The 26547-nt window shown below is 50.2% G+C and overlaps 1 protein-coding gene across 1 annotated transcript in view; it reads left to right on the forward strand.

Moving 5' to 3' along the window:
* LOC307077553 (RNA-binding protein Musashi homolog 2-like) overlaps positions 1-26547 on the forward strand; it is a 138739-nt gene that overhangs the window by 105772 nt on the left and 6420 nt on the right. The window contains exons 9-12 of the mRNA XM_079738981.1: positions 282-352; positions 2372-2431; positions 17115-17291; positions 23374-23528. Of these exons, the coding sequence (XP_079595107.1) occupies positions 282-352; positions 2372-2431; positions 17115-17291; positions 23374-23528 (463 nt within the window). The remainder of the gene's footprint in view (positions 1-281; positions 353-2371; positions 2432-17114; positions 17292-23373; positions 23529-26547) is intronic.

A 26547-nucleotide genomic window follows, 5' to 3' on the forward strand; every position in this document is an offset into this window, starting at 1 on the left:
CTCAGAGTCGGGCGGGGCCTGGGGGGATGATTTGAGGAGCTTGATTAGGGTGGAGGGGAACCAGGAGGAGGTACCAGGAGGACGGTGGGGCCGTGACCCACCCCCCTGTCAGAGAACACCCCCCCCCCCCCCGTTAGAATGAGTCTCCATTAGAGGGGACGCACCACCTCAGAGAACCGGTTTGAGAACTGGTTTCTAATCAATGATTTGAACGTCGGAACCCGTCCTGGTAGAGAGCGGTTCTCTGGGCTCGTTCCCCACAGTTCACCTTTCACCTCAAGGTGTCAGGTGGACCAGGGTGAGACCCCATGGGGTGTGGACCGGAGTGAGACCCAATGGGGTGTGGACTGGAGTGAGACCGGAGTGAGACCCAATGGGGTGTGGACTGGAGTGAGACCGGAGTAAAACCGGAGTGAGACCCAATGGGGTGTGGACTGGAGTGAGACCGGAGTGAGACCCCATGGGGTGTGGACTGGAGTGAGACCGGAGTGAAACCAGAGTGAGACCCAATGGGGTGTGGACCGGAGTGAGACCTAATGGGGTGTGGACCGGACCGGGGTGAGACCCCATGGGGTGTGGACCGGAGTGAGACCGGAGTGAGACCCGATGCGGTGTGATCCAGTATGGTCTGGTCTGGCAGCGTTGACTAGGTCAGAGGAGGTGAAAGCCGGTTGCTAGGGAGGAGCTACTGAACAGAACGCCTGTCAGTAGGCAGTAGAGTCAGTAGAGTCAGTAGGCAGTAGAGTCAGTAGGCAGTAGATTCAGTAGAGTCAGTAGAGTCAGTAGGCAGTAGAGTCAGTAGAGTCAGTAGGCAGTAGAGTCAGTAGGCAGTAGAGTCAGTAGAGTCAGTAGGCAGTAGAGTCAGTAGGCAGTAGAGTCAGTAGGCAGTAGAGTCAGTAGAATCAGTAGGCAGTAGAGTCAGTAGGCAGTAGAGTCAGTAGAGTCAGTAGAGTCAGTAGGCAGTAGAGTCAGTAGGCAGTAGAGTCAGTAGGCAGTAGAGTCAGTAGAGTCAGTAGGCAGTAGAGTCAGTAGGCAGTAGAGTCAGTAGGCAGTAGAGTCAGTAGAATCAGTAGGCAGTAGAGTCAGTAGAGTCAGTAGGCAGTAGAATCAGTAGGCAGTAGAGTCAGTAGAGTCAGTAGGCAGTAGAGTCAGTAGGCAATAGAGTCAGTAGAGTCAGTATGCAGTAAAGTCAGTAGAGTCAGTAGGCAGTAGAGTCAGTAGAATCAGTAGGCAGTAGAGTCAGTAGGCAGTAGAGTCAGTAGAGTCGGTAGGCAGTAGAGTCAGTAGGCAGTAGAGTCAGTAGAGGCAGTAGAATCAGTGGGCAGTAGAGTCAGTAGGCAGTAGAGTCAGTAGAGTCAGTAGGCAGTAGAGTCAGTAGAGTCAGTAGGCAGTAGAGTCAGTAGGCAGTAGAGTCAGTAGGCAGTAGAGTCAGTAGTCAGTAGAGGCAGTAGAATCAGTGGGCAGTAGTCAGTAGGCAGTAGAGTCAGTAGGCAGTAGAGTCAGTAGAGTCAGTAGGCAGTAGAGTCAGTATGCAGTAGAATCAGTAGGCAGTAGAGTCAGTAGTCAGTAGGCAGTAGAGTCAGTAGAATCAGTAGGCAGTAGAGTCAGTAGGCAGTAGAGTCAGTAGAGGCAGTAGAGTCAGTAGGCAGTAGAGTCAGTAGGCAGTAGAGTCAGTAGAGTCAGTAGAGTCAGTAGGCAGTAGAGTCAGTAGGCAGTAGAGTCAGTAGGCAGTAGAGTCAGTAGAATCAGTAGGCAGTAGAGTCAGTAGGCAGTAGAGTCAGTAGAATCAGTAGGCAGTAGAGTCAGTAGAGTCAATAGAGTCAGTAGAGCGTCAGAACCAGCACCCAGTGGGTGAAACGTTGCTACAGAGGTGTGCGCCGCGAAACGCTAGCTCTGCCTAACCACATGCACCCGTGAGACACACACACTCACACAGAGGCAGGTAGACACACATGCACAGACAGACACACACACACAAACATAAAAACAGGCATGCACAAACACACACGAACACACACACACAACACACCTCCGGTTGTAATTGTTGCTGGGGGAGTCGTGATTCTCCCAGATGAGAGTCTCCCCTCAGAATCCCCCCCCCCCCCGTTCAGCTCACTGACGGCTGTTTGTCTGAATGGGGGTGCTTGTGTGTGCGTGTGTGTGCGTGAATTTGTGTGTGTGCCTGTTTGCCTGTGTGTGTGCGTTTGTGCGCGGCTGTGTGTGCGCGTGTGTCTGTATGTCTGCGTGTCTGCGTGTATGTCTGCGTGTCTGCGTGTGTGTGTGTGTGTGTGTGTGTGTGTGTGTGTGTGTGTGTGTGTGTGTGTGTGTGTGTGTGTGTGTGTGTGTGTGTGTGCGCGCGTGTGTGCGGCAGGCTTCCCGGCGACGGCGTACGGACCGGTGGCGGCGGTGGCGGCGGCGGCGCGCGGCTCAGGTAGGGGGGCCCGAGGAAGAGGCGGATACGTGGCGTACCCACAGAACCCAGGGCCAGGTAAACGCTCTGACAGTGTTCTGTGTGGCCGCCGCTCGCTCTCAGTCTCTCTCTCTCTCTCTCTCTCTCTCCTGCTGCCGCTGTCTCTCTCTCTGTCTGTCTCACTATCTCTCTCTCTCTCTCCTGCTGCCGCTGTCTCTCTCTGTCTGTCTCACTATCTCTCTCTCTCTCTCTCTGTCTCGCTCTCTCCTATTGCCACTCTCTCTCTCTCTCTCTCTCTCTTCCCTGCGGCTGATCTATCTCTCTCCCACTCTCTCTCTCTCTCTCCCCTGCTGCTGCTCTCTCTCTTTCTCCCTCCCTCTCTCTCTCTCTCTCTCCCCTGCGGCTGCTCTCTCTCTCTCCCCTCTCTCCCTCTCCCTCTCTCTCCATCTCTCTCCCACTCTCTCTCTCTCTCTCCCCTGCTGCTCTCTCTCTCTCTCTCTCTCTCTCTCTTTCTCCCTCCCTCCCTCTCTCTCTCTCTCTCTGTCCCTCTCTCCCCTGCGGCTGCTCTCGCTCTCTCTCTCCCTCTCTCTCCCTCTCTCCCTCTCTCTCCCTCTCCCTCTCTCTCTCTCTCTCTCTCTCTCTCTCCCCTGCGGCTTCTATCTCTCTGTCTCTGTGTGTCTCTCTCTCTCTCTACTGCTGCGCTCGGCTTGGACAGACTGAAATATTCCCCCTATGCTTCCAACAGACACTCACTCCACCTCTCCGGTGCCGTCCTAGAGACAGGGCCGTGCTGGCGGTCGCTAAAGACGCCCAGCACACGCAGTCCGCGTCGTGTCCGCGTCGACTCGCTGAGCACCTCACACCCTCGCCTCAAGCCGAAGCAGCTGAGCTAGGCTGAACAGTCAGCGCGTACGATCGGTATTGGAGTAAAGGTTCAACTCCTGTGCGGTGACCTTGCTCAAAAGAACTTGACAGAGGGCAGGGTAGACGTAGGATTTAGGTTACGTCGTTGTTTTTTTTATTTAGTTGTTACCGGTGACACATAACGAGCCGCTTTGGAAGGAGGGAATCCTCTGCGGTCAACTCTTGCATCATCGATGACGTCCCTACTGAGACCGTGGAGGCTTTATTATTGGGATTTTGATAGTGCTTCAGTTCGGTCCCGGAGGAAGAGGCTCTGGTACCGACTCTTAGATTGAATACTAATTTCCCTCTCAGGTGTCTTCTTAGAAACAGGTTTTCCTTGGTGAACAAAGGGGAGCGTTGAGGTGGAACGCCGTCAAAGGTTTGTCACAACACAGGGAAAACAAGGTCTTGAACTGAGCTGCTCTCGTTTCCAGGACCTCCGCGGCTGTACTTAACAAACAGCTGATGTATCGAGATCTGAGGTGGAGGGATAGGTTGCCTCACTTTACGTTCTGGGTGCTGGGTTATTTATGGGGCTGCTTTCTTGGTGACTCCATTGTGTCGTAAGTGGAGCGGTTTCATCCAGGGAGCGTCTGTGGATCGCATTAGGATGAAATATGGAAGCTAAGATTAGAATGGTGCAGGTATTAGTCGGTTTTCTATATAGGTACTATTGTCGTTGTTTTATTAATACAAAAACACAGCCCTAAATCAATTTAACAGATTCTAATTCAGCATTGTTTTAAAGTGTAGTCTCTGTGTTTGAGGTATTTGAAAAGCACCCAATGGTGATTGTTAATTAATCATCCTTGTATTGCACTTTGGGTGAGTGGGACTGCCGAGGGTTACATCAGGAAGGTGTGTTGTGATCGGGAGGCAGATTGACAATCAAGGACACGGGCCAATCACGACTGGAGCATTCAGACCTGCCACTAAGCCAGGCTTCATATCAGCCCAGTGGAGTCACTGGGGATCAGGCTGATGAAACCAGGCTGGACCATGTTGCCTTGAGCAGATATGAACATAATAAGGGCTTCACTTCCTGACCGCACTTAGCCGATTACGGAATAACCAATATCACAGCGCTTTCTCCCCGTTTTCTGCTTTTATTCTAACTTTTTACGGAGGTAGAGGTGGCTCGTTCTGTTCAAATACAAACACAAGCGGGTTTAAATGGCGATCTGTGTCTCGGTCGGCGATCTAGCTTGGGAGGCGATCCTTTTTAGCAAGGGTAGCTCACCTTATCCTGCTAGGATGGCTTACTGTGTCTAGCTAGGGTAGCAAACAGTGTCGCGCTCGGATGGCTAACTGTATTCAGCTGGGATAGATAACTATGTCTGGCAAGGGAGGCTAACTCTGTCTAGCTAGGTTGGCTAGCTATGTGTGGCTAGGATAGCTAGTTGTATTTAGCCAGCAGGCTTTCTTGCTGCACCTAACTACCATATATTCACTGCCTGTATGTTTTACACTTTATCTTCCTTCTATCCCAACCTAGAAACTCCACATTGGAACAGTAACACACACACACACACACACACACACACACACACACACACACACACACACACAAACAGACGCACGCACGCAGACAGACATACAGACACACAGACACACATACACAGACAACCACTCACGCCACACAGACAGACAGACACACAGACAGACACACAGACACACATGCGCACACACACAAACAGACGCACGCACGCAGACAGACATACAGACACACAGACACACATACACAGACGACCACTCACGCCACACAGACAGACAGACACACAGACAGACACACAGAAAGATTGACACACAGATAGAGAAACAGAAACAAAGACACACACACACACACACACCAAACCCCCTCTGCGTTCTAAACCGGCCCGCTAGTCTGTAAGGCCTCTCTCGCTGGCTGTCAATACGCGTCGGACAGACTAACAGCCCCGCCCCAGGCTGTGCACCTCTGCTAATGAGAGCCGGCACGGGGGACTGGTAAAATATTTCTCCTAAGTGCAATTTAAATCTGAATGGTTAATGCGGTTCGATCGCTCTCCGTCGCTGACACAACCCGCCTATTTTTAGAGGGGATTCAGAGCGACGGACGGCCGGGGACGCAGGCCGACCCGGCGCGTTTATTATTTCAACGCCTGGAGGCTATTCTCGCTTTTCTTTTGCCCGACACCCAGAGAATATATCAATAACAGGACGTTAGTATTGAGGACCCCGGATACGCGTAGAGAGGATGGTCTTAATGTGTTTGCACCAATTAAGGAGGGGTTTAAAACGCGACCAAGGAAACATTTAAGATCTCCTCATATTAACGTGTTGAAAAACTGGAAAATATCCTCTTTATGCGCTTCTTTTTTTGGATTAGGGGATCAGTCAAAGTCTAATTAATATTTATGGACATGAAGCAATAAGTGTTTGTTCATGAGAAATAAGTGATTGGGCTTAATCCGGTGATGTCTTTGAAACGACATTGACATTTTAATGTCGGAGTGAGTGGGCTCAATGGAGCATTCTGCAGCGTTTAATATTCCACCCAGTTGTATTGTCTTCATCAATTCAGATTCTCCTCGGTAAAATACTTGTATAGTAGTATAGTAATCCGGGCGTGAACTCTTGTAGTTTTCCATGATTTTTACCAGTGTATTTGTTTTGTTTTTGGCATCAGTGAAACATTCCTTGACATGCTATTATCACTTCTCGTCAGTTTCACACGCCAGAAAAGATTTGTGACAAAAACAGTTGGATGCGTATTGTCTGCTGCTCGCGGGGTCGAATGTCCGCCTAAAAATAAACTGTCTATTTCAGAGCTTTTGTTAGGTTTTTAACGATTTCCAGGGGAAGCCTTGGTGAATCGCTAACGGCATACCAACTGAACCTTCTAAATCCGCTAAATAACACAAAAGGACACCACAGTCAATGTCGAAAACAAGTACAAAGTGGAATAACTTTGACCTCGTTGGCCTAGTGGTAGTTTCCTTGGTAAGGTGGCAGAAGCGAAGCCTCCCGGCCAAGTTCCACGCACAACAAACCGACTCTGTGAATATCTGCCCTTCCTCCTCCCCTCGACTCTCAGCCTCAACATGAATTAAAGTACATTTAAGTGGCTCAAGTGGTCTGTATTCCTGGTGCTGTTACTCCATCTACAGTCCTCATGAAGCACCACATTAGTGTTAGCGTGGGTTTAGTAGATCCAGCCTCAAACTCAACCTCCTTAAAACGTGTACAGAATATGACTCTGAATGTATTGTATGTTGTACGTCCTTGCGCTTAATAATCGTACTTAGCATTGTGTAGCAACTTATCCTAGCTATCTTTGTTGTGTACAGGAATGGGTTACCTTAACAATTGTAAACGCTTGGTACTAGTTACTTTAAACATCCTTACTGTACCGACAGCGATATCTTGTTGTTTTCTCTTTCTTCTGACAAATGTACTTTTTGTAAGTCGCTTTGGATAAAAGCCTCCGCTAAATGCCATAATGTAAATGTAAATGTAAACTGACCTGCAACCAAATGCACGTAATGCACAAGATATCAAACTTCTCAGTAACAGCTCGCCTGACGTAGATACGGCTGTTTTGCTGTTTGTATCGGGGTCGAGGAGTGTTTAATCATTTGTTGTGGCCTTTCGTGTGTAGTTGGGCTGTTTTAATTTTAGCACCAGCCCTGCGGAGGTAGGAGTGCTTTTTTTTTTTGTAAAGTCTTGACAGAGAGCACAGCTGGCCGCTGGCCCCCCGTGGCTCTCTGACACAGCACGCCGGCACACAGATCTACGTCCGCCATTAGAGACGCACCCTTCTCTATAACGGAGCACCTCAGCTCCCCGTCTCCGCCGCAGCGCCTCCCGTGAGACCGCCAATTTGTGCCGCGTAAAAAATGAACAAACACACCCAAGCGGTCGTTAGGGAGACTTTTAATTCGGCGAATTGCGCTCGACGGCGGGTGCGATGGAGCGACTCGAGAGTCGAACGCTTGTTCAGCGCGAGACGAGAGAGAGCCCGACCAGGGGTCTCCGTGGACCAACCCCGGCCCCGCGGTGGGGCCCTCTCTCTGGGGCTGCGGTCGTACAGACGAGAGATTTAGGGCGTCTGGTTGGTGCGGTGCTGGGGTTGGCGTCGGGGTTATAATTCCTCTGGTTATGGCCCTGCCTGCCTCCCTGCAGCCTGCCTCTTTATTGCTTTTCTCCTCTTCTTGGGTTTTGCTTAGTCATTCTTCTGCAATTATTGTCACATAACTGTAATTCTTTCTCGCACTTGTACTACATCCTTTTCCAATCTCGTCTCTCTCTCTCTCTCTCTCTCTCTCTCTCTCTCTCTCTCTCTCTCCAACACTACTGTATCACCGGTTCTCCCTCGCCCCCATTCTCCCTTCCCCCCGATGTGTTTGTTAAATCGGATTACGTGCGCAGCTCGGGGAAGCTACTTCTTAATTTCGCTCAAAACAACTTCTCCTCCGAAACTATTTTTTCTATTTACTCGTGGTTTTTGTATCACTGGAAGCACGGCTGGTTTGTAACATTTGTTTTCCAGAATTATATTGGAATTTATATTGTTATCGGTGCTTTTACAGGCGCTGTAATATTTCAGATGTTTGCAGAAGCTATGATCATGTATCAGTCTGGCTGCTAGCGTGCTAAGCTACTCCTGAAGCTAGATGCTAGCGTGCTAAACTACTCCTGAGGCTAGATGCTAGCATGCTAAGCTACTCCTGAGGCTAGATGCTAGCGCGCTAAGCTACTCCTGAGGCTAGATGCTAGCATACTAAGCTACTCCTGAGGCTAGATGCTAGCGCGCTAAGCTACTCCTGAGGCTAGATGCTAGCGCGCTACGTCCCTAGGTGCTGCTCTGCTGTATCTGCCAGAAGGGCCCGAAAAGAGCTGCAAAATAAAATGTGTGTGTGTGTGTGTGTGTGTGTTGCCACTCGTCCCGTTTTTCCCAGAATTGTTCTATTTTTTCACCAGCTGTCCCGGGAAAAAAGAAATCTCTCCCGGGGCACAATTTGTCCTGTTTATCGGGGGAAAATGCCAACACCTCATTTGATTACTTTCATTCTGTAGTCTAATACGGTTCCTGTGCTTCTATGGCTCTCAAAATTGTCTCTGTTTTCTTCCCGTCTGTGCGTACGTGACCGTGACGTCCCAGGCGCGCGCCCCCGTTCTTGCGCTCCTCAGACAGAGCGGGAACACAATTTCAAACATAAACACATTAAAGTGGAGGGAAGTCACTCAGTGTTAGTGGAGCCGAGCGCCGCGTCTTCATTTGCAATGGGAAGAGAGACTGACGAGGAAGGAGATGGAGCAAAGAATACACGCAAGCCACCGGTACGATAAAAACGGTATACTAGTTCCAATCCTGACTGGGCGAAAACTTTCAGAGTTTGAATGGGTACGGCCGTCCCAGGGAGACCACTTTTCAGCCACGTGCGTTTTCTGTCCGGCGAAAATCTCCGTAAAGTACGAAGGGAAAAACGCATTGGAAATCCACACAAAAAACAAAAAAACATCAAGTTGTTCTATACAAACAAACAAAAAGCACGCAGCCATTGCAACTTTTATGACCGGAAAAGGTTCGCCAGAAGAAGACGACACTGCTGCGGCAGAGCTTAGCAGTGTTTACCACGGAGGGAAACACGGCCACAGCTACTTATCACTTGTGACCCCTGAACGAATACGTTTATTGACACGACTTTGTTTTCCCGTCTCCTTTGTCCAAATTGTATGTTCATCGGCCAGTCTGAACTGGTAATAATGGCCGAGCCCTCCGCCCCAAACATTTGATCGAGCGTCACTTTTTTTCCCAAATCCAAGATGGCAACCCTAGAGTGCGTATGTTCATGTGTGTGGGTGTTTATGCGGTAATCTACATGTGTGTGTACGTGTGTGTGTATGTGCCTGTATGTAAACGTGTGTGTGCATGTGTGTGTGTGGTGTATGTGTGTCTATGTACATGTTTGTGTGTTTATATGTGCGTGTGTGTGCGTGTGTATGTGGTCTGTTCGTGTGTGTGTGTGTTCATGTGTGCGTGCCTGTCTGTGTGTGGTCTGTTTGTGTGTGTGTGTGTATGTTCATATGTGTGTGTGTGGTCTGATTGTGTGCCTGTCTGTGTGTCCCTGTGTGTGTGTGTGTGTGTGTCCCTGTTTGTGTGTGTGTGTGTCCATGTGTGTGTGTGTGTCCCTGTGTGTGTGTGTCCCTGTGTGTGCTCCGTCCAGAGGCCCACCAGGGAGGGCGGCGTGTCCTCTCCTCCCAGGGGGGGGCGCGGCCCACAGCTGGGGGAGCAGCTGGACGGGCCGTCCTCTGGGCCCCGGGGCGCTCTCTCTCTCTGTCTCTCTCTCTCTCTGTCTCTCTCTCTCTCTCTCTCTCTCTCTCTCTCTCTCTCTCTCTCTCTCTCTCTCTCTCGCTGCCCTTTAGCAGACTGCCTCACAACTAACTCACAAAGTTCACTCACGCTTTCTGCTTACCAAAGCAGAGCCGCGCGGCGCTGAAGGGACTGCATGTCGTACTGGGCCCCAGTGGGGCCCAGTGGGGTCACTGGGAAGTCAGTCGGTCTGACTGTCTGTGTGTGTGTGCGTGCGTCGGTGTGTCTATGTGTTTGTTTCTGTCCTTATGTTTGTGTTTGTGTGTGTGTGACACGGGCATGCGTGCGTGCATCTGTGTGTGTGCGTGCACGTTTGAGGGTGTGTGTGTGCGTGCACGTGTGAGGGTGTGTGTGTCTGAATGTCTGTCCGTGTGTGCGTGTGTGTGTGCGTACGTCTGTGCTTTTGTGTGTCTGTCTGTCTGTCTGTGTGTGTGTGCGTGCGTACGTCTGTGTGTGTGTGTGTGTGTGGGGGACAGGACAGTGCCCTGTTTACCAACCTGGGGGGTGGGGTGCCCACCTCCCTCTCTCCTCATTTGCATACGGGGTCGCGGGAGATGGAAGACTTATAGGCCAGAGATATTTAACGATTCATTTTTGATTAAAAGTAATTCATTTAAAGGTTTGAAAGGCCCTCATAAAGGGCCTGCACACAGCAGCAGACGACCTAATGATTCGTGGCCACGAGCAAACGACTATTAATGTGCTGTTCAGCGTGCCGTGATGCACACGCGCTCACTGGGGCATTGGTATTAAGGGCAGATGTTGATTGGCTGAAAATGATGTTTCTGGAAGGAGAAAAAGTGTCTGAAATCGGGGTCGCAAAAAAAGAAAATCATCAGACCTAAAACCGAGCACTCTTGAACCGTAGGGTTCTGGGCTCCATCCCTGATGCCCACAGCCCCCCTGTGGTGCGGCCCCACTGGCCCCTACCTGCCCCTAATGCCTCTGCTTATGGCGTCGCCGCTCGCGGTAAGTGGAAGCGGGGCTTTCGGCGGCGGCCGCTCAGTCCCGCCGGAGGGGAGCGGTTGATTTTCCCCGGCTGCCGCGGCCTATTGTCGACTGGCCCGTTTTTGTTCTGCGAGAGAAAGGGAAATCAGGAATTGGAAAGTGGGGAAGTATGAAAGCCAACAACAAGGCCGTATGGGCTGGTGAACGCAGAGAAGGAATCATCTGTTCAAATTCATTAGGCAGGCCTCTCTGAACACAAAATGACAAGACATTAAATATGTATTATTTATAAAAATGGCGGTGCTTCCTGAAAAGGATGTCTAGTGCTGTTAATTAGTTAGCTATTCATTCAGAAAGGATCGTTTCAAACGAAGAGTGAGCGTGCGAGGCGAGAGAGAGCGAGGGAGAGCGAGGGAGCTGTTCCCCTTTCACTCTTTTTCCGTCCCGTCGGTGGGAATGCTCTGACTAATTATAGTGGTTCTGGAACTCAAAGCTAATTTGGGAAGTAAGGCTTATTGACAACCTCTGCATAGTGACACGTGCTTCACGGCCTCCGGGGAATTTGACTGGCAACTGGGAGGAATTATTCAGAATTAGGCAGCGTAAGAAAGATCCCGACGTGTGTGTGTGTGTGTGTTTATTCATACATGTGCATGTTTTAGTCGATTTCCCTTTCGCATTTATTTACAGTGTGTGCGAGTTTAAGGCGTGCGTGTTTTTTATCCATGCGTGCACGTGTTCGTTTCTTTCCGTCGCGGTCCCCCTTTGTGTGCGAGAGCATGAATTTAAATCAGCCGTCTTTCACTCCACACCTGCGGCGGGCGGGAGATAGTCTGAAGGTCTTTGGAACCGGAGGGGAGGAGAAGAAAGGGAGAGAAAGGTGATAACTAACAAGGTAGATAAAAGTTCTCCTTCATGGGCAGTCACCTGGCACGCCGCCACGACACCGCGACATTAGTCCAATTAGCAGCAGCCGACGCCATGATGTCACTGAGAGCTGACATGAAGAGGCCCCCCCCTCCCCTCCTCCCCCCCTCCCCCCCTCCCCCTCCAGGTGGGAGGAGCCACGAGGCGGAGGTCTGGTCACTGGAGGGGAGAAGATGTAGAGAGGTGGATAATTATCAGTATAAATGAAGGCCTGTGAACGATATGCTCCGACGGGCCACTCCAGCCGGTCTCCAGGCAACCTCAACACGCTCATTTGTTTTGTAGATGAGTAATTACATCCAATTAGGACGGGTGGGGGGAGACGAGGAGGGCCGTGCGAGGCCCATTGTTCTGGGTGGGTTCTGTGAATATTAATAGCGGGCCGCGCCACCGCACAGCGCGATACCATCAGCGCTCCTGATGCAGCTGGGGGCCAGCCGCCGCACACGGGGCCCCAGGGCCCGTCCAGTAGCTGCTGATGAGGATATATGAGCTGATGAACACCGTGTGTGTGTGTGTGTGTGTGTTTGTGTGTGTGTGTGTGTGTGTGTGTGTGTGTGTGTTGGTGTGTTTCTGTGTGTGTGTGTGTGTGTTTGTGTGTGTGTGCTGGTGAAGTGTTACACTCTCGTCCAGCTGCCGCAATCCACTCCAATCCAGAGGCTGTCGTGCGATGTCATGCATCGCAGTGTATCACAGTGCATCACGATGTATCACAGTGCATCACGATGTATCACAGTGCATCACGATGTATCACAGTGCATCACGGTGCACCACAGTGCATCAAGATGTATCAGTGCATCACGGTGCACCACAGTGCATCACGATGTATCACAGTGCATCACGGTGCACCACAGTGCATCACGATGTATCACAGTGCATCACGGTGCACCACAGTGCATCACGATGTATCACAGTGCATCACGGAGCACCACAGTGCATCACGATGTATCACAGTGCATCACGGAGCACCACAGTGCATCACGATGTATCACAGTGCATCACGGTGCACCACAGTGCATCACGATGTATCACAGTGCATCACGGTGCACCACAGTGCATCACGATGTATCACAGTGCATCACGGTGTATCACAGAGCATCACAGTGTATCGTAGTGCATCACAGCGCGGCGGCGTGCGATTGGCTGGGAGCTTTATGGAGATCTGCGTGGCGTCTGGGTCTGACCCTTCCCTCTAGCGCGAGAAACGAGGGTGTTTACGATGCAACGCGAGGCGTCGGGGAGGGGTTCGTTGTGGAACGTTTTTTACCGAAGCCGCGAGGACAGCAACAATAACCTTTTCATTCCACCATGGAAACGCAGATCTTTGTTTTCGCTTCCTGCCGAGAACACAGACTGAAATGTTTTCTGCTTTAACTGAAGCTGTTAGAAAAGCAACAAGCACTTCAGCGCAGACCTGAGATAATGATTTACTCACTTAGCTTGGAGAGCGTCTTTGGTGAGAGCCCGGCAACTTCTCCAGGGCGGGAGGAGAGGAGTGTGTTGTGCTAAGAGTTGTTGTGGCGCGAGGAGGAGCAATCAAAGGGATCTTTTATCCAGAGGCGCCGCGTAGACACTCGGCCCGGCGGACTTCTGCGTCGGAGCTTTCTGCCTCCCTGCAATCGTTTTCTCATATCCTCGAAAAAGATTTGTACCGAGGAGTGGTATTGAAGATTCGGAAAATGTGCAACGAAATTAACGGGAATTAATGGACGGAACAAGGCATAATCTCCCGTGGTTGTACTTTGTAATAAAAGCATTTCAAATATTTAATGCCTGCCAGTTTGATAAATGTTCTTATTTGATTATAACAATTCTCAGGTCGTCTCTGGGCCATCGGTGCTTACTGTTCATAGGTAATTGAAGAACTGTAGAATAATCATCAATTACTGAAGATAGCGCTACATATTTCTTTCCTTATTTTTTATGTAATAATTACGTTTTCATAATTTCCACTAATTAAGACTTTATTATTCACACAGCCATTAATAATAGCCGGGCTTTGCTTTAGGGCTGCGCCGAGAAAATAGCAACTTAACTTCCTGCTATTCCTGTTCTCCACTTCCCCTTCCTGTTCTCGAAACATCCATTTCCCCTGTGAAAGGGCTTCCATGGAAACAGCTGTCCTGCCCCGACGCTGGGGAATCAGCCTGCTTGTGTCTCTGTCGCTCTGCCTAAACCATCCACTTACAATCCCGTGGTTCAGGGGGATTAGTTACGGTTTACTGATGGTTTAGTTACGGTTTAGTGATGGTTTAGTTACGGTTAAGTGATGCTTGGAGTCCGTTGGTTCAGAGAGGTGTAAGGAGTCAACAGTCAACTACATCCAGTCTATTACAGACCTAATATTTAATGACAACATGAGCAATATATTCAGCGATATAGCTTACATCTAGTCTATTACAGACCTAATATTTAATGACAACATGAACGATATATTAATGGATATAGCTTACATCTAGTCTATTACAGACAATATTTAATGACAACATGAACGACATATTAAGTGATATAGCTTACATCTAGTCTATTACAGACCTAATATTTAATGACAACATGAAAAATATATTCAGCGATATAGCTTACATCTAGTCTATTACAGACAATATTTAATGACAACATGAACGATATATTAAGTGATATCACTTACATCTAGTCTATTACAGACAATATTTAATGACAACATGAACGATATATTAAGTGATATCACTTACATCTAGTCTATTACAGACAATAATATTAAATGACAACAACAACGATATAGTCAGTGATATAGCCTACAACTACTCCTGCAGCCCATAAAATATTTAATAACAACATGAACGATATATTCAATGTTATAGCCTACATCTACTCTATTACAGCCAATAATATGTAATAACAACATGAACGATATATTCAATGTTATAGCCTACATCTACTCTATTGCAATATTTAATGACAACAAGAAAAAAGATGTGAAGTCAAACGATATCACAGGATAGCAACAGGAAGAAATCTAAAATGTGACACTAGCTACGGGGGGATGAACTGTTGTAGTATTCTAAGATGTCCTCGAAATAAAAGCAGTTCTGAGATGAAGGGATTCCAGTTGACATGTTCTTAACCCGGGACCTTCAGACACTCTGGTGTGTTGTCTCCGCCGCGGTTGAGCTCCACGTCAGTATTGTTTGGGAACCGTCTGCTCCGTGTACCTTGGCCCCTACCGCCTCACAGCTGTCCCTGTTGGCTTCTTAAGTCTTTCCATTATTTAACTGACATAAGTAAACAAGCCTATAAAAGGATTGAGGTATAATTTTAAATGCCGCTGTGTTGAAGTCGTGGCAGGGTGGGGGGGCGGGGGGTGTTATAGCCGTCCAGAGCATAATTGCCACAATTGTAAATTCTATTCCTTTTTTTAAAGACTGCTTTCTGAAAACCCACTAAAGCTACTGCATGCAACACAGTGGGAAGTACTATATATTACTCTTTCTTAATCATTGCGTTTTAATAACCTGCTATTGTAATATTTGCCTTACGTTGATTGGTACTTTCTGATATATATATATATATTTATTTTTTTATTGAACGTTTATTTGACAGGGACAATGCACAATATATAATTGAGCCAGATTATAGCCACAATGCTGATTTACATCTGTTGTTCCTGAATATATATATATATATAGGTTTATGCATTTTAGTTTTCAGCCCTTCTCTGGCCTCTCTGATTACAACAAACATTGCCCTTCTTAATATCAGAGATATGGTTTAAAACTGTGTCGTGTTCATCCCTACACTAATGTACATTCACCTTTACATTTAAAAGGCGTTAACTGTGCTTGATTACTTTCTACTGTGCTCTCACTGCACTTTAGACCCATGTTATGACTCAATCTACGAGCGTTGGCAGCGTTGCAAGGCGGACCCCTGACTGATATTTTATCGGCCGGTATTTGGCACCGACGTCCCTCCCCGGCGTTCCTGTGAAATATGAACTATATATTCCAACTTAATTCCGAATACACAATATTGATTGTGCCATTGTCAAATGATTTTCCAACGTTCCCTTATTGATCGGGACAGCGGTTATTACTCAGAACACTCGGCGCGAGCGTGTGTGCGTGTGTGTGTGTGTGTTTGTGTGTGTGTGTGTGTGTGTGTGTGGGTGCGTCCGCCTCGTTGCCAGGGCCCATCGATCCCGGGTGACATTCCCCTCCGAGGTAAACGTTCCCGCTCCTCTCCGCGGCTCCGGGCTCCGCGGGAGGCCGGCAGTGGCCGCGTGGGAAGCCTGCCATTTTTGGAGTCTGTAATTTGATGGGCGTGAATATGCAGCCTACATGCGATGCGGTCGATGGTCTAAAAAGATTTAATTATTCCCTCAACAAAGCTGCCGGTGACGTCGTCGTCTCGGGAACCGGAATGATTGGATAGGGAGCGTCGCTGAACCGATAGGAAAACGTAAAGATTAAGAAGTGACAGTGTGTACACTCCGTAAGGAATCGACTCCCGCAGAATGCCGAGGGCGCGATCTACCACCCTGCATGAACTTACTTAATGAAGCTCTTTATTTGAGAGGCTTGTCTCAAATGAAGAGGACAAGCAATAAATGTCAGGAGAACTTATGTCTGAATGACATTTCTAAACTGTTGATAATCTGCCATCTGTGTCAGGGATGGGCCCGGTAAAAGATGCCATTCCTCCGCAACGAGGATCTCTCGGAGCCGCTCCATATGCCTAACATCAATACTCATTAGCATATCTCTGTTATCTTATTTAGACAAGTGTTGCATGTTAAATCTCATGGCGGCGTACGACCGCAGCCTGAATGGCAGCGTTTTGTTTCTGTGATCCAGCTGCACTGCTTAAGCCCAACAGCTGCTCCTGTGAGCACTTAGGGGAGGAGAGACGCAGATAGAACGCGCATTGGTGAACGCGTTTGGAAGAAAAGCAGCCGTGCACAAAAGCGAACAAGTTACCGCGTGTTTCTGTTCTATTGCACAGCGACGGGATGAGGTGGTTGGGTTGTTTGGTCGTTTGACCTTACTGGTCAGCTGTGTCCTCTCTAGCTGAGGCCTGTTGTGACCAGGTGTAACCAGGTGAAGGATGGTCTAACCAGGTGAAGGATGGTCTAACCAGGTGAAGGATGGTCTAACCAGGTCTGTCCAGGTGTAACCGGCTGTGATCAGGTGTAACAAGTTGGGATCAGGTGTAACCAGGTGAAGCAAGTGGATCTCGGCTGCTTGCAACAGGCTTGTGCGGGGGGCTGAGTGACAGAGAGAGAGAGAGAGAGAGAGAGAGAGAGAGAGAGAGACATAGACCGAGAGAGAGAGAGACACAGAGAGAGACACAGAGAGCGAGCAAGAAGGACGGGTCGAGCACACAAAACAAAAAGCGTTGAACTTCCGAGCGCTGGCGTTTTCTGCGGCGCCGCCCTGCGACCCACCAAACACCTCCCAATCTGGACCACCAACCAATCGACCAATTAACTGTGAGCCATAAACAAGTTGATATTCACAATGATGGAGTCGCCTCCCTCCTCCCCTCCTCCCCTCCTCCCCTCCTCCCCCCACCCCACCCTGTATCTCCCAGGCCTCCCCGATTATGGTTTTTACTCCGCGCCCAGCGACCAGAGGACTGGCCCCTGCTCCTTTGCTGACTATGGGTCCCTGGGGCAGGCAGCTCAGATGCTACACACTGAGCATGCGACCTCGGCCTGCAACTCCCCCCTCCAACACATCCACAGCCCGGACCCCTTTAAGAGCCCAGGTTCGTATCCTCCTGCGTCTGTCTTTGTCCACTTGTCGGACTCTTTTTTTACTCTACCGTTGATGATTCATTTGTTTGATATGATACTTAAAGCGGGCGGTCGGTCTGTGACCGCGAGCGAGCATGAGACAGCTCCCCCCACCCCCCCTAGAACAACGGCCCGCTGCATGCTGCCGTCTGTTTAGAGAGATCCTCTTTTGATGTGTTTGTGCGGCTTTCATGTTCTCCTGTGATGTTTCAGAGCCTCCTCACCCCCCCCCCCCCCCCCCCCCCCCCCCCCCCCCCAGACACTGCTTTGCCTCATCTGCATGTGCTCTGGGCCTCGCGACGGCAGCCCCCGGTCGCTGGTCCGTCGCCACGGCTACCAGTCCTCCCTCCCTGCTCCTTTAGAGATGCAAAGCGATGGTCGGCGAGGTGGGGGGGGGGGGGGGGGGCACTCTGCGGTTTCGCTCGTGCACGTGAAGCCGCGATACGGGCGCTATCCACGCATCGAACTGTAGTCTGAACTGTAGTCTGCATCTCCCGTCACACACGGCGCTCCGTAGCGCTCCGAGAGGAAAGCACACCCACTGGAATGATCCCTCTCTCCTCTCTGCCTGCACTCCCCCGTAATAGAACTGCTTGATTACCCCCCCCCGCGGGCGAGCATTTGCTGGGCAGGACTCGGGGCGGTCTTATGCCCACAGTGTGTGACTTGTGTTTCCTTCTGTGCATGCACATCATCACTCTGTAAACGGCCCCGTTAGACGCTGAGGTTCAGGGAGAGAGGGCTTTGGTACCGCTGTTAAAAAAAGAAATGACTAAAGGGATGACTTAGGTGTGGTGATGGTGATGAGGATGACGATGGTGATGTAATCGGTAGAGTCACATGGGGATGACATCATGAGTGTTTATTTATAAACCCCGAATGTCATCAGATCAGACGCAAACGGCTGATTTTCCCAGTGAGTGTAGCAGAGTTTGTCTTCACGTCACCGTCCTTACACACACGCAGGCAGAAACACACACATGCACACACAAATGCACGCACACACGCACATACGTACGCACACACACCTGCAAACACACAGACACACAAACACACACATTAATCTTAGCATGTACGCCCTCTCCCCTTCGTTTTCCCGCTCAAAGTGAGCGTGGCTCGGTGGCTAACGCTAGGCTAACGCTAGGCTAACGCTAGGCTAGCGCAGCTGCAGCTGACAGCTCCCGGCTCGGGCAGGCTGGGCGACGGGACAGCCACTCCCCCTGCTGGCTCAAACCGGATCCGACCGGCTGCCTCGGGCAGACAGGCTCCTTAACAGACTATGGTGTCACCTCCGCTCTTATTCCACACAGCAAACACCGGGGGGGAGGTTTACACAGTCCCCCCCCTCGCCTGGCAATCTGCCTACACATGTAGGAGGAGATGCTCTCTCGCTCTCTCTCTCTCTCTCTCTCTCTCTCTCTCTCTCTCTCTCTCTCTCTCTCTCTCTCTCTCTTCTCGCTCTCTCTCACTGTATATATATTGTAGTGTGGGATAGCTCTTATTTAACACCTCGGTTGGGTAATGCTGGTGTTTCCCAGCTGAAAGCTTCTGGGTAAAAGTCTACCTGTTGTCATCCTAGAACAAGATGCCCCCTTACCCCTACCTACAACTTAATGACCTGTCTCTGTACTGTCTAACCCCTACCTGCTCCTTAATGACCTGTCTCTGTACTGTCTAACCCCTACCTGCTCCTTAATGACCTGTCTCTGTACTGTCTAACCCCTACCTGCTCCTTAATGACCTGTCTCTGTACTGTCTAACCCCTACCTGTCTCTGTACTGTCTAACCCCAACATGTCTCTGTACTGTCTAACCCCTACCTTCTCCTTAATGACCTGTCTCTGTACTGTCTAACCCCTACCTGCTCCTTAACGACCTGTCTCTGTACTGTCTAACCCCTACCTGCTCCTTAATGACCTGTCTCTACTGTCTAACCCCTACCTGCTCCTTAACAACCTGTCTCTGTACTGTCCAACCCCTACCTGCTCCCTAATGACCTGTCTCTGTGCTGTCTAACCCCTACCTGCTCCTTAATGACCTGTCTCTCTACTTTCCAACCCCTACCTGCTCCTTAATGACCTCTCTCTCTACTGTCTAACCCAAACATGTCTCTGTACTGTCTAACCCCTACCTGCTCCTCGATGACCTGTCTCTGTACTGTCTAACCCCTACCTGCTCCTTAACGACCTGTCTCTGTACTGTCTAACCCCTACCTGCTCCTTAACGACCTGTCTCTACTGTCTAACCCCTACCTGCTCCTTAATGACCTGTCTCTGTACTGTCTAACCCCTACCTGCTCCTTAATAACCTGTCTCTGTACTGTCTAACCCCTACCTGCTCCTTAACGACCTGTCTCTCTACTGTCTAACCCCTGAACAACCTGTCTCTGTACTGTACCCTCCAAGTAAGCAGTGTTGGATCAAAGCGTCTGCTAGCTGACTAGCTCGTAGCCACGTAGCGGTGATGAGTAGGCGGGGGGGGGGCGTCGAGGCCCGCGGAGAGAGGCGGTCCAAAGGGGCGGGGGGTTGGCGGGTGGCGGTCCGTAGGGGTTCTGTTACGTAAGGCGAGCGGAGCATCGGGGGTGGGGGAGGTCCGCCGCGGCGAGGGGCTCGGTGCCGTCGCAGCTCTGCCGAGCTTCATTAGGTGGAATAGACGAGGAGGACTCTAATCCTGAAGGGAGGACTGCGGCGCTCGACGGGAGAGAGGAACAAGCCGGAGGGGGGGGGGATGGAGGAGGAGGCGCATAACTGCGAACAAACAAGAACCAGGAAGACTCATCGCGGCGAGGGGAAGCAGAACAGACCTAAATGTTCCCTGCGGTGAACAGCGATGGCGGGATGATGCGTATGGACTCTGTGCAGACTCCCTGACGGTAGTTACACACCCTGGCAGCTCCGCACTAAGCACCAGAGAAACCGTCCAGAGTTCCCCTCAGCGCTCCTCGCCGTTGCTGTCGTCCTGTTGGCATCTGTCGCAGAGCGAGGCACGCTGGGGCAGAGGGAGAGGGAATGCGCTGAGTCAAGCCGGGTTTAAAATAAGGAGAGCAGCTGTAGGCTGTGAATGGAGGGTAGGGGAGAATGTAGAGGGCTGTGGTGAGGTGGCCGCCTGTCACACAGGGACACGCTCAGAGAGCCACACAGCGAGCTAATGAGCAGGACTTATTGTTAGCCGCGACGGCTGGAACCGCTAAACTGCACAGGGCGTACGTTTAGGAGAGGAGGGAGGGAGGTGGGAGAGAAGGAGAGGTGTGGGGGAGAGGTGGAGGGGGAGAGGAGAGGAGAGGGGAGGTGAGGAGGAAGAGAAGTGATGGGGAGGAGGAGAGGGGGGAAGGTGAGGAGGAAGAGAAGTGATGGGGAGGAGGAGAGGTGGAGAGGAGAGGAGGAAGAGAAGTGATGGGGAGGAGGAGAGGTGGAGAGGAGAGGAGGTGGAAAGGTGTGGGGGAGAGGAGGAGGAGAGGTGGAGAGGAGAGAAGCAGGAGAAGTCTAGAGGAGAGTAGGAGGAGGAAAGTAGGAGGTGAAGTGGGAGAGAGAGAGAGCGCGGCTGCCAGCTCAACACTAATGGAGGCCACCAATCATGTGTAATGTGGAATTGTCGTTTCAACTGAAAATAGCTTTAATTACTTAATAAGAAGGCTGGGTGGGCGAGATAAGAGCGATGCGCCGCGGTCGCCACGTAGCGGTCGCTAAGCTATCGCTAACCCTCCCGCGCTGTGGAGACCTGTTCAGTGGAGAGGCAGAGTAGCCATCGTCGGTATGCTCGGCATGCGAATCAAGTGTATTAGCAGGCAGCTCTTTGTCCTGGCATTAGCGTAGCATCCTGGCGTTAGCGTAGCATCCTGGCGTTAGCGTAGCATCCTGGCATAAGCGTGGCATAACTGGCATGAGCGTAGCATCCTGGCGTTAGCGTAGCATCCTGGCATAAGCCTGGCATAACTGGCATTAGCGTAGCATCCTGGCATTAGCGTAGCATCCTGTCATTAGCGCGGCATTAGCGTTAGCGCATCCAAACCCTTTGTTTGGGTTTGGGTTTGTTTCTGTTTAGATGATACCTGCCTTTAGGTTTGTTTACCGAGGAGTGTGTTTGACACGGTGAGTTTAAAGATGTAACTCACTTCCTGTTTCAAGGAGGAGTTGGTTTGGTTTGGAGGAGCAGAGGAGGAGGAGTGGGTTGGAGGAAGAGGAGGAGCAGTTAGTTACATTAGTTGGTTTAGTTTGGAGGAAAAGGAGGAGGAGCTTGATCGGTTTGGAGGAGGAGGAGGAGGAGTTGGAGGAAGAGGAAGAGGAGACGGTTTGGTTTGGAGGAAGGTTAGCTAACGTTTTGCGCTGCTGTTAGCAGACGTCCTGGTCTCGGTGCGTGGGCTCTGAGGACGTGGGCGGGCTCTGGACTGCCACACACCTCTTATTAGTGTCTGTCAAGGGGCTGGCGTGGCACCCTGTTTCATCTCCGGCAGGACCTGCTCATCATCTGATGTCAAGTGGTCATGTTCTGCTTTTAATGCCGCTCCTCTTCGCTCTCTGTTAGCCTCACTGTGGCATCTCTGGTCTCCCCCCTCACTTACACTGTCTCTCTCTCTCTGTCATCGCTCTCTCTCTGTCTGTCCCCTCTCTCTCCTTCTCTCTCTCTCTCTCTCTCTCTCTCTCTCTCTGTCTGTCCTCTCTCTCTCTCTCTCTCTCTCTCTCTCTCTGTCTCTCTCTCTCTCTGTCCCCTCTCTCTCCTTCTCTCTCTCTCCTCTCTCCTCTCTCTCTCCTCTCTCCTCTCTCTCTCATCTCTCTCTCCCTCTGTCATCGCTCTCTCTGTCTGTCCTCTCTCTCTCCTCTCCTCTCTCCTCTCTCTCATCTCTCTCTGTCTCTCTCTCTCATCGCTCTCTCTCTCTCTCATCCCTCCCTCCTGTCTCTTTGGTCTTTAACTCCATTTATCTTTGTCTCTCCCTCTCTGTGTCTCTCTCTCTCTAAGTCCCTCTCTCTTCCATCTTCCATATTCTCTGTTTGAGAATCATTCCTGGCATATATATATATATATATATATATATATATATATATATATATATATATATATATATTACTAGAAAATTCAATATCACACCTCAGATAACATGCTGGTGCCAATCTCAGGTCTAATGAACGACTCACATTCACACACAAAATATACATCCAACGTTTTTGAGGGAACAGAACCCCAAAGACATGTCCGACTTAACTAGGCGACCGAATAGGCGAGGCCAAAAAGAAGAAGCCAGGTTCTCTCAATGCATGACACCGGTTTGCAACCTCTGGACTGTAAGCATGGTGGAAGTATTTCTAGCTGCCTGCCTGTCTCGTGTGCATGAGTCTGTAGAAAGGGCGTCCTCTGAGCATGTGCTTCTCTGGAGAACCCTCGGTCTGTGTTTCCCTGTGTCCCCTGACCCGACCTCTGGTGGCCCAAACGTGGTCTCCCTCATCTGACTGTAATGATGATACTCATACTAATACTAATAACGCATTTTATTTATGAATCGCTTTGCAAGCAAAGGCACAAAGTGCCGTACAAAAATTAAGCTTTTTTCTGGTTCTGTTGATGTGTTTTGTGAAACCAGTGATGTGTGTAGACAACATCAACGACAACATGTGTGTAGTTAAAAAACATGTGTGTAGTTCAACAACATGTGTGTAGTAAAACATGTGTGTAGTTCAACCACATGTGTGTAGTTCAGTGTGTAGTTCAGCAGTGTGTAGCTCAGTGTGTAGTTCAGCAGTGTGTAGTAAAGTGTGTAGTTCAGTGTGTAGTTCAGCAGTGTGTTGTAAAGTGTGTAGTTCAGCAGTGTGTAGCTCAGTGTGTAGTTCAGTGTGTAGTTCAACAGTGTGTAGCTCAGTGTGTAGTTCAGTGTGTAGTTCAGCAGTGTGTAGTAAAGTGTGTAGTTCAGCAGTGTGTTGTAAAGTGTGTAGTTCAGCAGTGTGTAGTAAAGTGTGTAGTTCAGCAGTGTGTAGTAAAGTGTGTAATTCAGTCTGTACTCCAGCAGTGTGTCTTTACAGAGAACCTGAGCGTCTCCCCCCCCCCCCCCCCCCCCCCCCCTCCCCAGGCGGTAACCCCTCCCGACCCGGTGGGTTCCCGGGGGCCAACAGCCCGGGCCCCGTAGCCGACCTGTACGGACCCAGCAGTCAGGAGTCTGCTGTGGGGAACTACATCAGCGCCGCCAGCCCCCAGCCTGGAGCCGGCTTCGGCCCCAGCATCACTGTGAGTAGGCTTACAACTAGCCGGCTTTATATGAATACATACTGTTCAGAAGTCTGATCCGGCTTCAGCCCCAGCATCAAAGTAAGTAGGCTTAGCACATACTGGTAAGAGGTTTGAGCCGGCTTTGGCCCCAGCATCCCTGTGAGTAGGCTAAAAATGAGCCGGCTTAATATGAGTGTGTACTGGTTAGGAGTCAGGCGACTTCGGTCCAAGCATCACTATGAGTAGGCTTAGGACTAGCCGGGTTAATATGAAAACATACTGGTTAGGAGTCTGAGCCGGCTTCGGCCCCAGCATCACTGTGAATAGGCTTATAGCTAGCCGGCTTATTACAAATACATACTGTTAAGATTTCTGAGGCATTTCAGACACTGGGCGGGGCTGATTCCAGCTAAACGAATCACAGAGAGGATAGCAATGGTGCAAGCGACGTTGCTCCCTGTTTGCTTATTTCTAAGATGATATTTCTTGACGTTTAACAGCAGAATCCGTAGCATCCGAGTTGATTCAAAGGAAGGATTCAAGGTCTTTGGCTGCGGGAGTCGCTGTGTTGTTTTTCTGTTGCTCGCTACGGTCCCACGCTCACGGATTCCGTGAGCGTGTATGTCCCCCATCCCGGCTGCAATGCGCTGATGGGCTTGGTTAGGATTCACGCTGAGCCCCGTCCCACTGGCAGACAACGCCAGAGCCTGAGTGTGTTTCTGCGACGCGCAGAAGTTCTCTGGAACAGCGGAGCCACCGGCAGCTGCTCAGTGTACAGAAACAGAAGCACTAGATTATAAGAACAGAAATATTCCTCTCTAATAATGCAGTGACACGATTAAAAAGAGTCAGGGATCATTGCTTAAAAACGCTCTCTCTCTCCATCCTCCTCTTCTTCACCGTCCTCTCACCATTACTCTCATCCCCTCTGTCTCATGAAGTCATGCTAGCAGCCGCTACATGCTACAGCACCAGATAGCTTAGCATGCACAGATTGGCACAGCTTCGATGATTGATTGGCCCACCAACCACCAGACTAATTGCATACAGATGTAGCCATGACTAAATACAACAAACAACTATTGAATTAGTCATTTCTGTGCAAATATTAACGGTTCCAGTCAGACTGCAATTTCGGAGGTTTTTTCGGGAAGCCGTTCACAAAAACATTTTTTCCCAAAGTCAAAACGCTAATCTCCTAGAAGATCGTTGTTTACACGGCCTTCCCGGTCCCGGGTCGCTCTGGCCAGGCCGTGGGTCCTCTTGGCTGAAGAGGACTGCGGTTCGGGGGCCACTTACTCTCCCTGACGGCCGTTCTGCCCTTGGAGGGGAGGTCATCTCCCGCCACATCCTGGGGCGGTGGAGAATGAAAGACCAAAGGACTCATCTCTTTCTGTTATCAGACCCTGTGGCTCAAATTAAAGTTCCCGTGGAGGAGGAGGCCTGGCGCTGAGCCACTGCCCAGACCGGCCGGGAGAAAAGGAAACCTTCAATCTGGCCCGACGTGATAAAGCTTTAAACTCGACTTAGATGTCAATAATAGCTTTGCTGCCGACTCCCTCCTCTGCCTCCCCCCCGAGGCGATGGGAGAGCGGACGTGGTTAGCCCGGCGCTCCCGGCGCTCCTAGCGCCCCCACCCCCACCGCGCAGACGTGGGATGGATTGGCAGCTGCAGCGGCTTCCTCTGCATCTCTGGCGGTTTCGCCGTTGTCCCTGTTTTACTTTCAGTGCGACATTCGTAAAAACAGCAACCTTGTGCTGCCAGCTCCTGGGTAATCCGTGATCCTCGTCATCAGCCGCAATCACTCCCTGCGAGCAGCGCTGCCAGCCGAGCTCTTTGTTGCAGATTCTGTGCACTCTGCGTTTCCAGCTGTACTTTAATTGCCGCTGCATTATGTGGAAGACTGTGGCTATCAGCCGGGGGTTATTAGAGGGAAAGGAAAAAAAAACACTCAGAAGAACACACTTCTGGAATGAATCGTCTGCGCTCAAACATTCTCTCTGCCGGTGAAGAAAGAAGGGAATGTGTTTCCGCTCAATGTATTTACTCCCAATCTGTTGCATTCTTCTGCACGTTTGCAAAGTGACAAGGACTGCTTTAGTGTCCTTGTTTAGCACCGGATGGTTGAACAGATTCCACCCAGGAGTGGAGCCAGACTGAGTTTGGCTGCCCCTAGCCCTAGTCCTCACTGCCCCTGGCTGCTCCTTACTGCCCCTAGTGGCTCCTCAGTGACATGTCTCTCGGTGCACCGTCCCTCTCTCAGGATCAAAGCCTGTGCTTGATATGTAAATCAAAGGCAGGAAGGGTTCCGACGTACAGCTGTTGACAACAGCCCACTCCAGATCAAAAACACGCTTCATCTCACCCGCATGTTTTCATGGTTTAATCAATGCAAACGTCCTTTTAAAACGTTGTTATTAGAAATGCCGCTCATAGCACAGAACAGTCCCAGCGCGCACAACAGCAGCCAATCATGTACAAACCGCCGCCGAGGGTAAGCAACACAAACGATGCGACACGTTACCGCGCACCGTATCGGACATTCCATTACCCTTTGTCGGTAAAAGATGGCCGTGGTGTCTAATGGGGGCTCACCCATTCGCTGCAAAACGAAACGCCGGTAATAGACAGCATTGCTCGGTAAATAACACGAGCGTTTATGAGAAACTGACGCCATTCACCTATCTGCTTCTCCCTGCCGCACCCGTCCGTCTGTCTGTCTGTGGATGGTGATGTTCTCCCTGTGCCTTCCCCCTGAGCCTGCATCTCTACTCCTTCCCCTCCCTATCAAACCACTGATTGCTTTACTTCGTATTCATGCCTTCATTTCTTGTTTGTCATTTTTATACCTGACAGCTCATCACCTTAGATTCAATCGTTTGCAGCATGTGACACAATTTCTTTTGATTTTCATTTTGATGACACATTTCGTTTTTTTCCACAATTATCGACAAGAACGACGTCTAAATGATTCACACAAACGATGCACATCGTTTGTGCTGTTTGTGCTCTGAAGGGTTCCTTCAACACGCTTCT

This window comes from Pollachius pollachius, assembly GCF_949987615.1.
Source record: "Pollachius pollachius genome assembly, chromosome: 6".
Classification (NCBI taxonomy): Eukaryota; Metazoa; Chordata; class Actinopteri; order Gadiformes; family Gadidae; genus Pollachius; species Pollachius pollachius.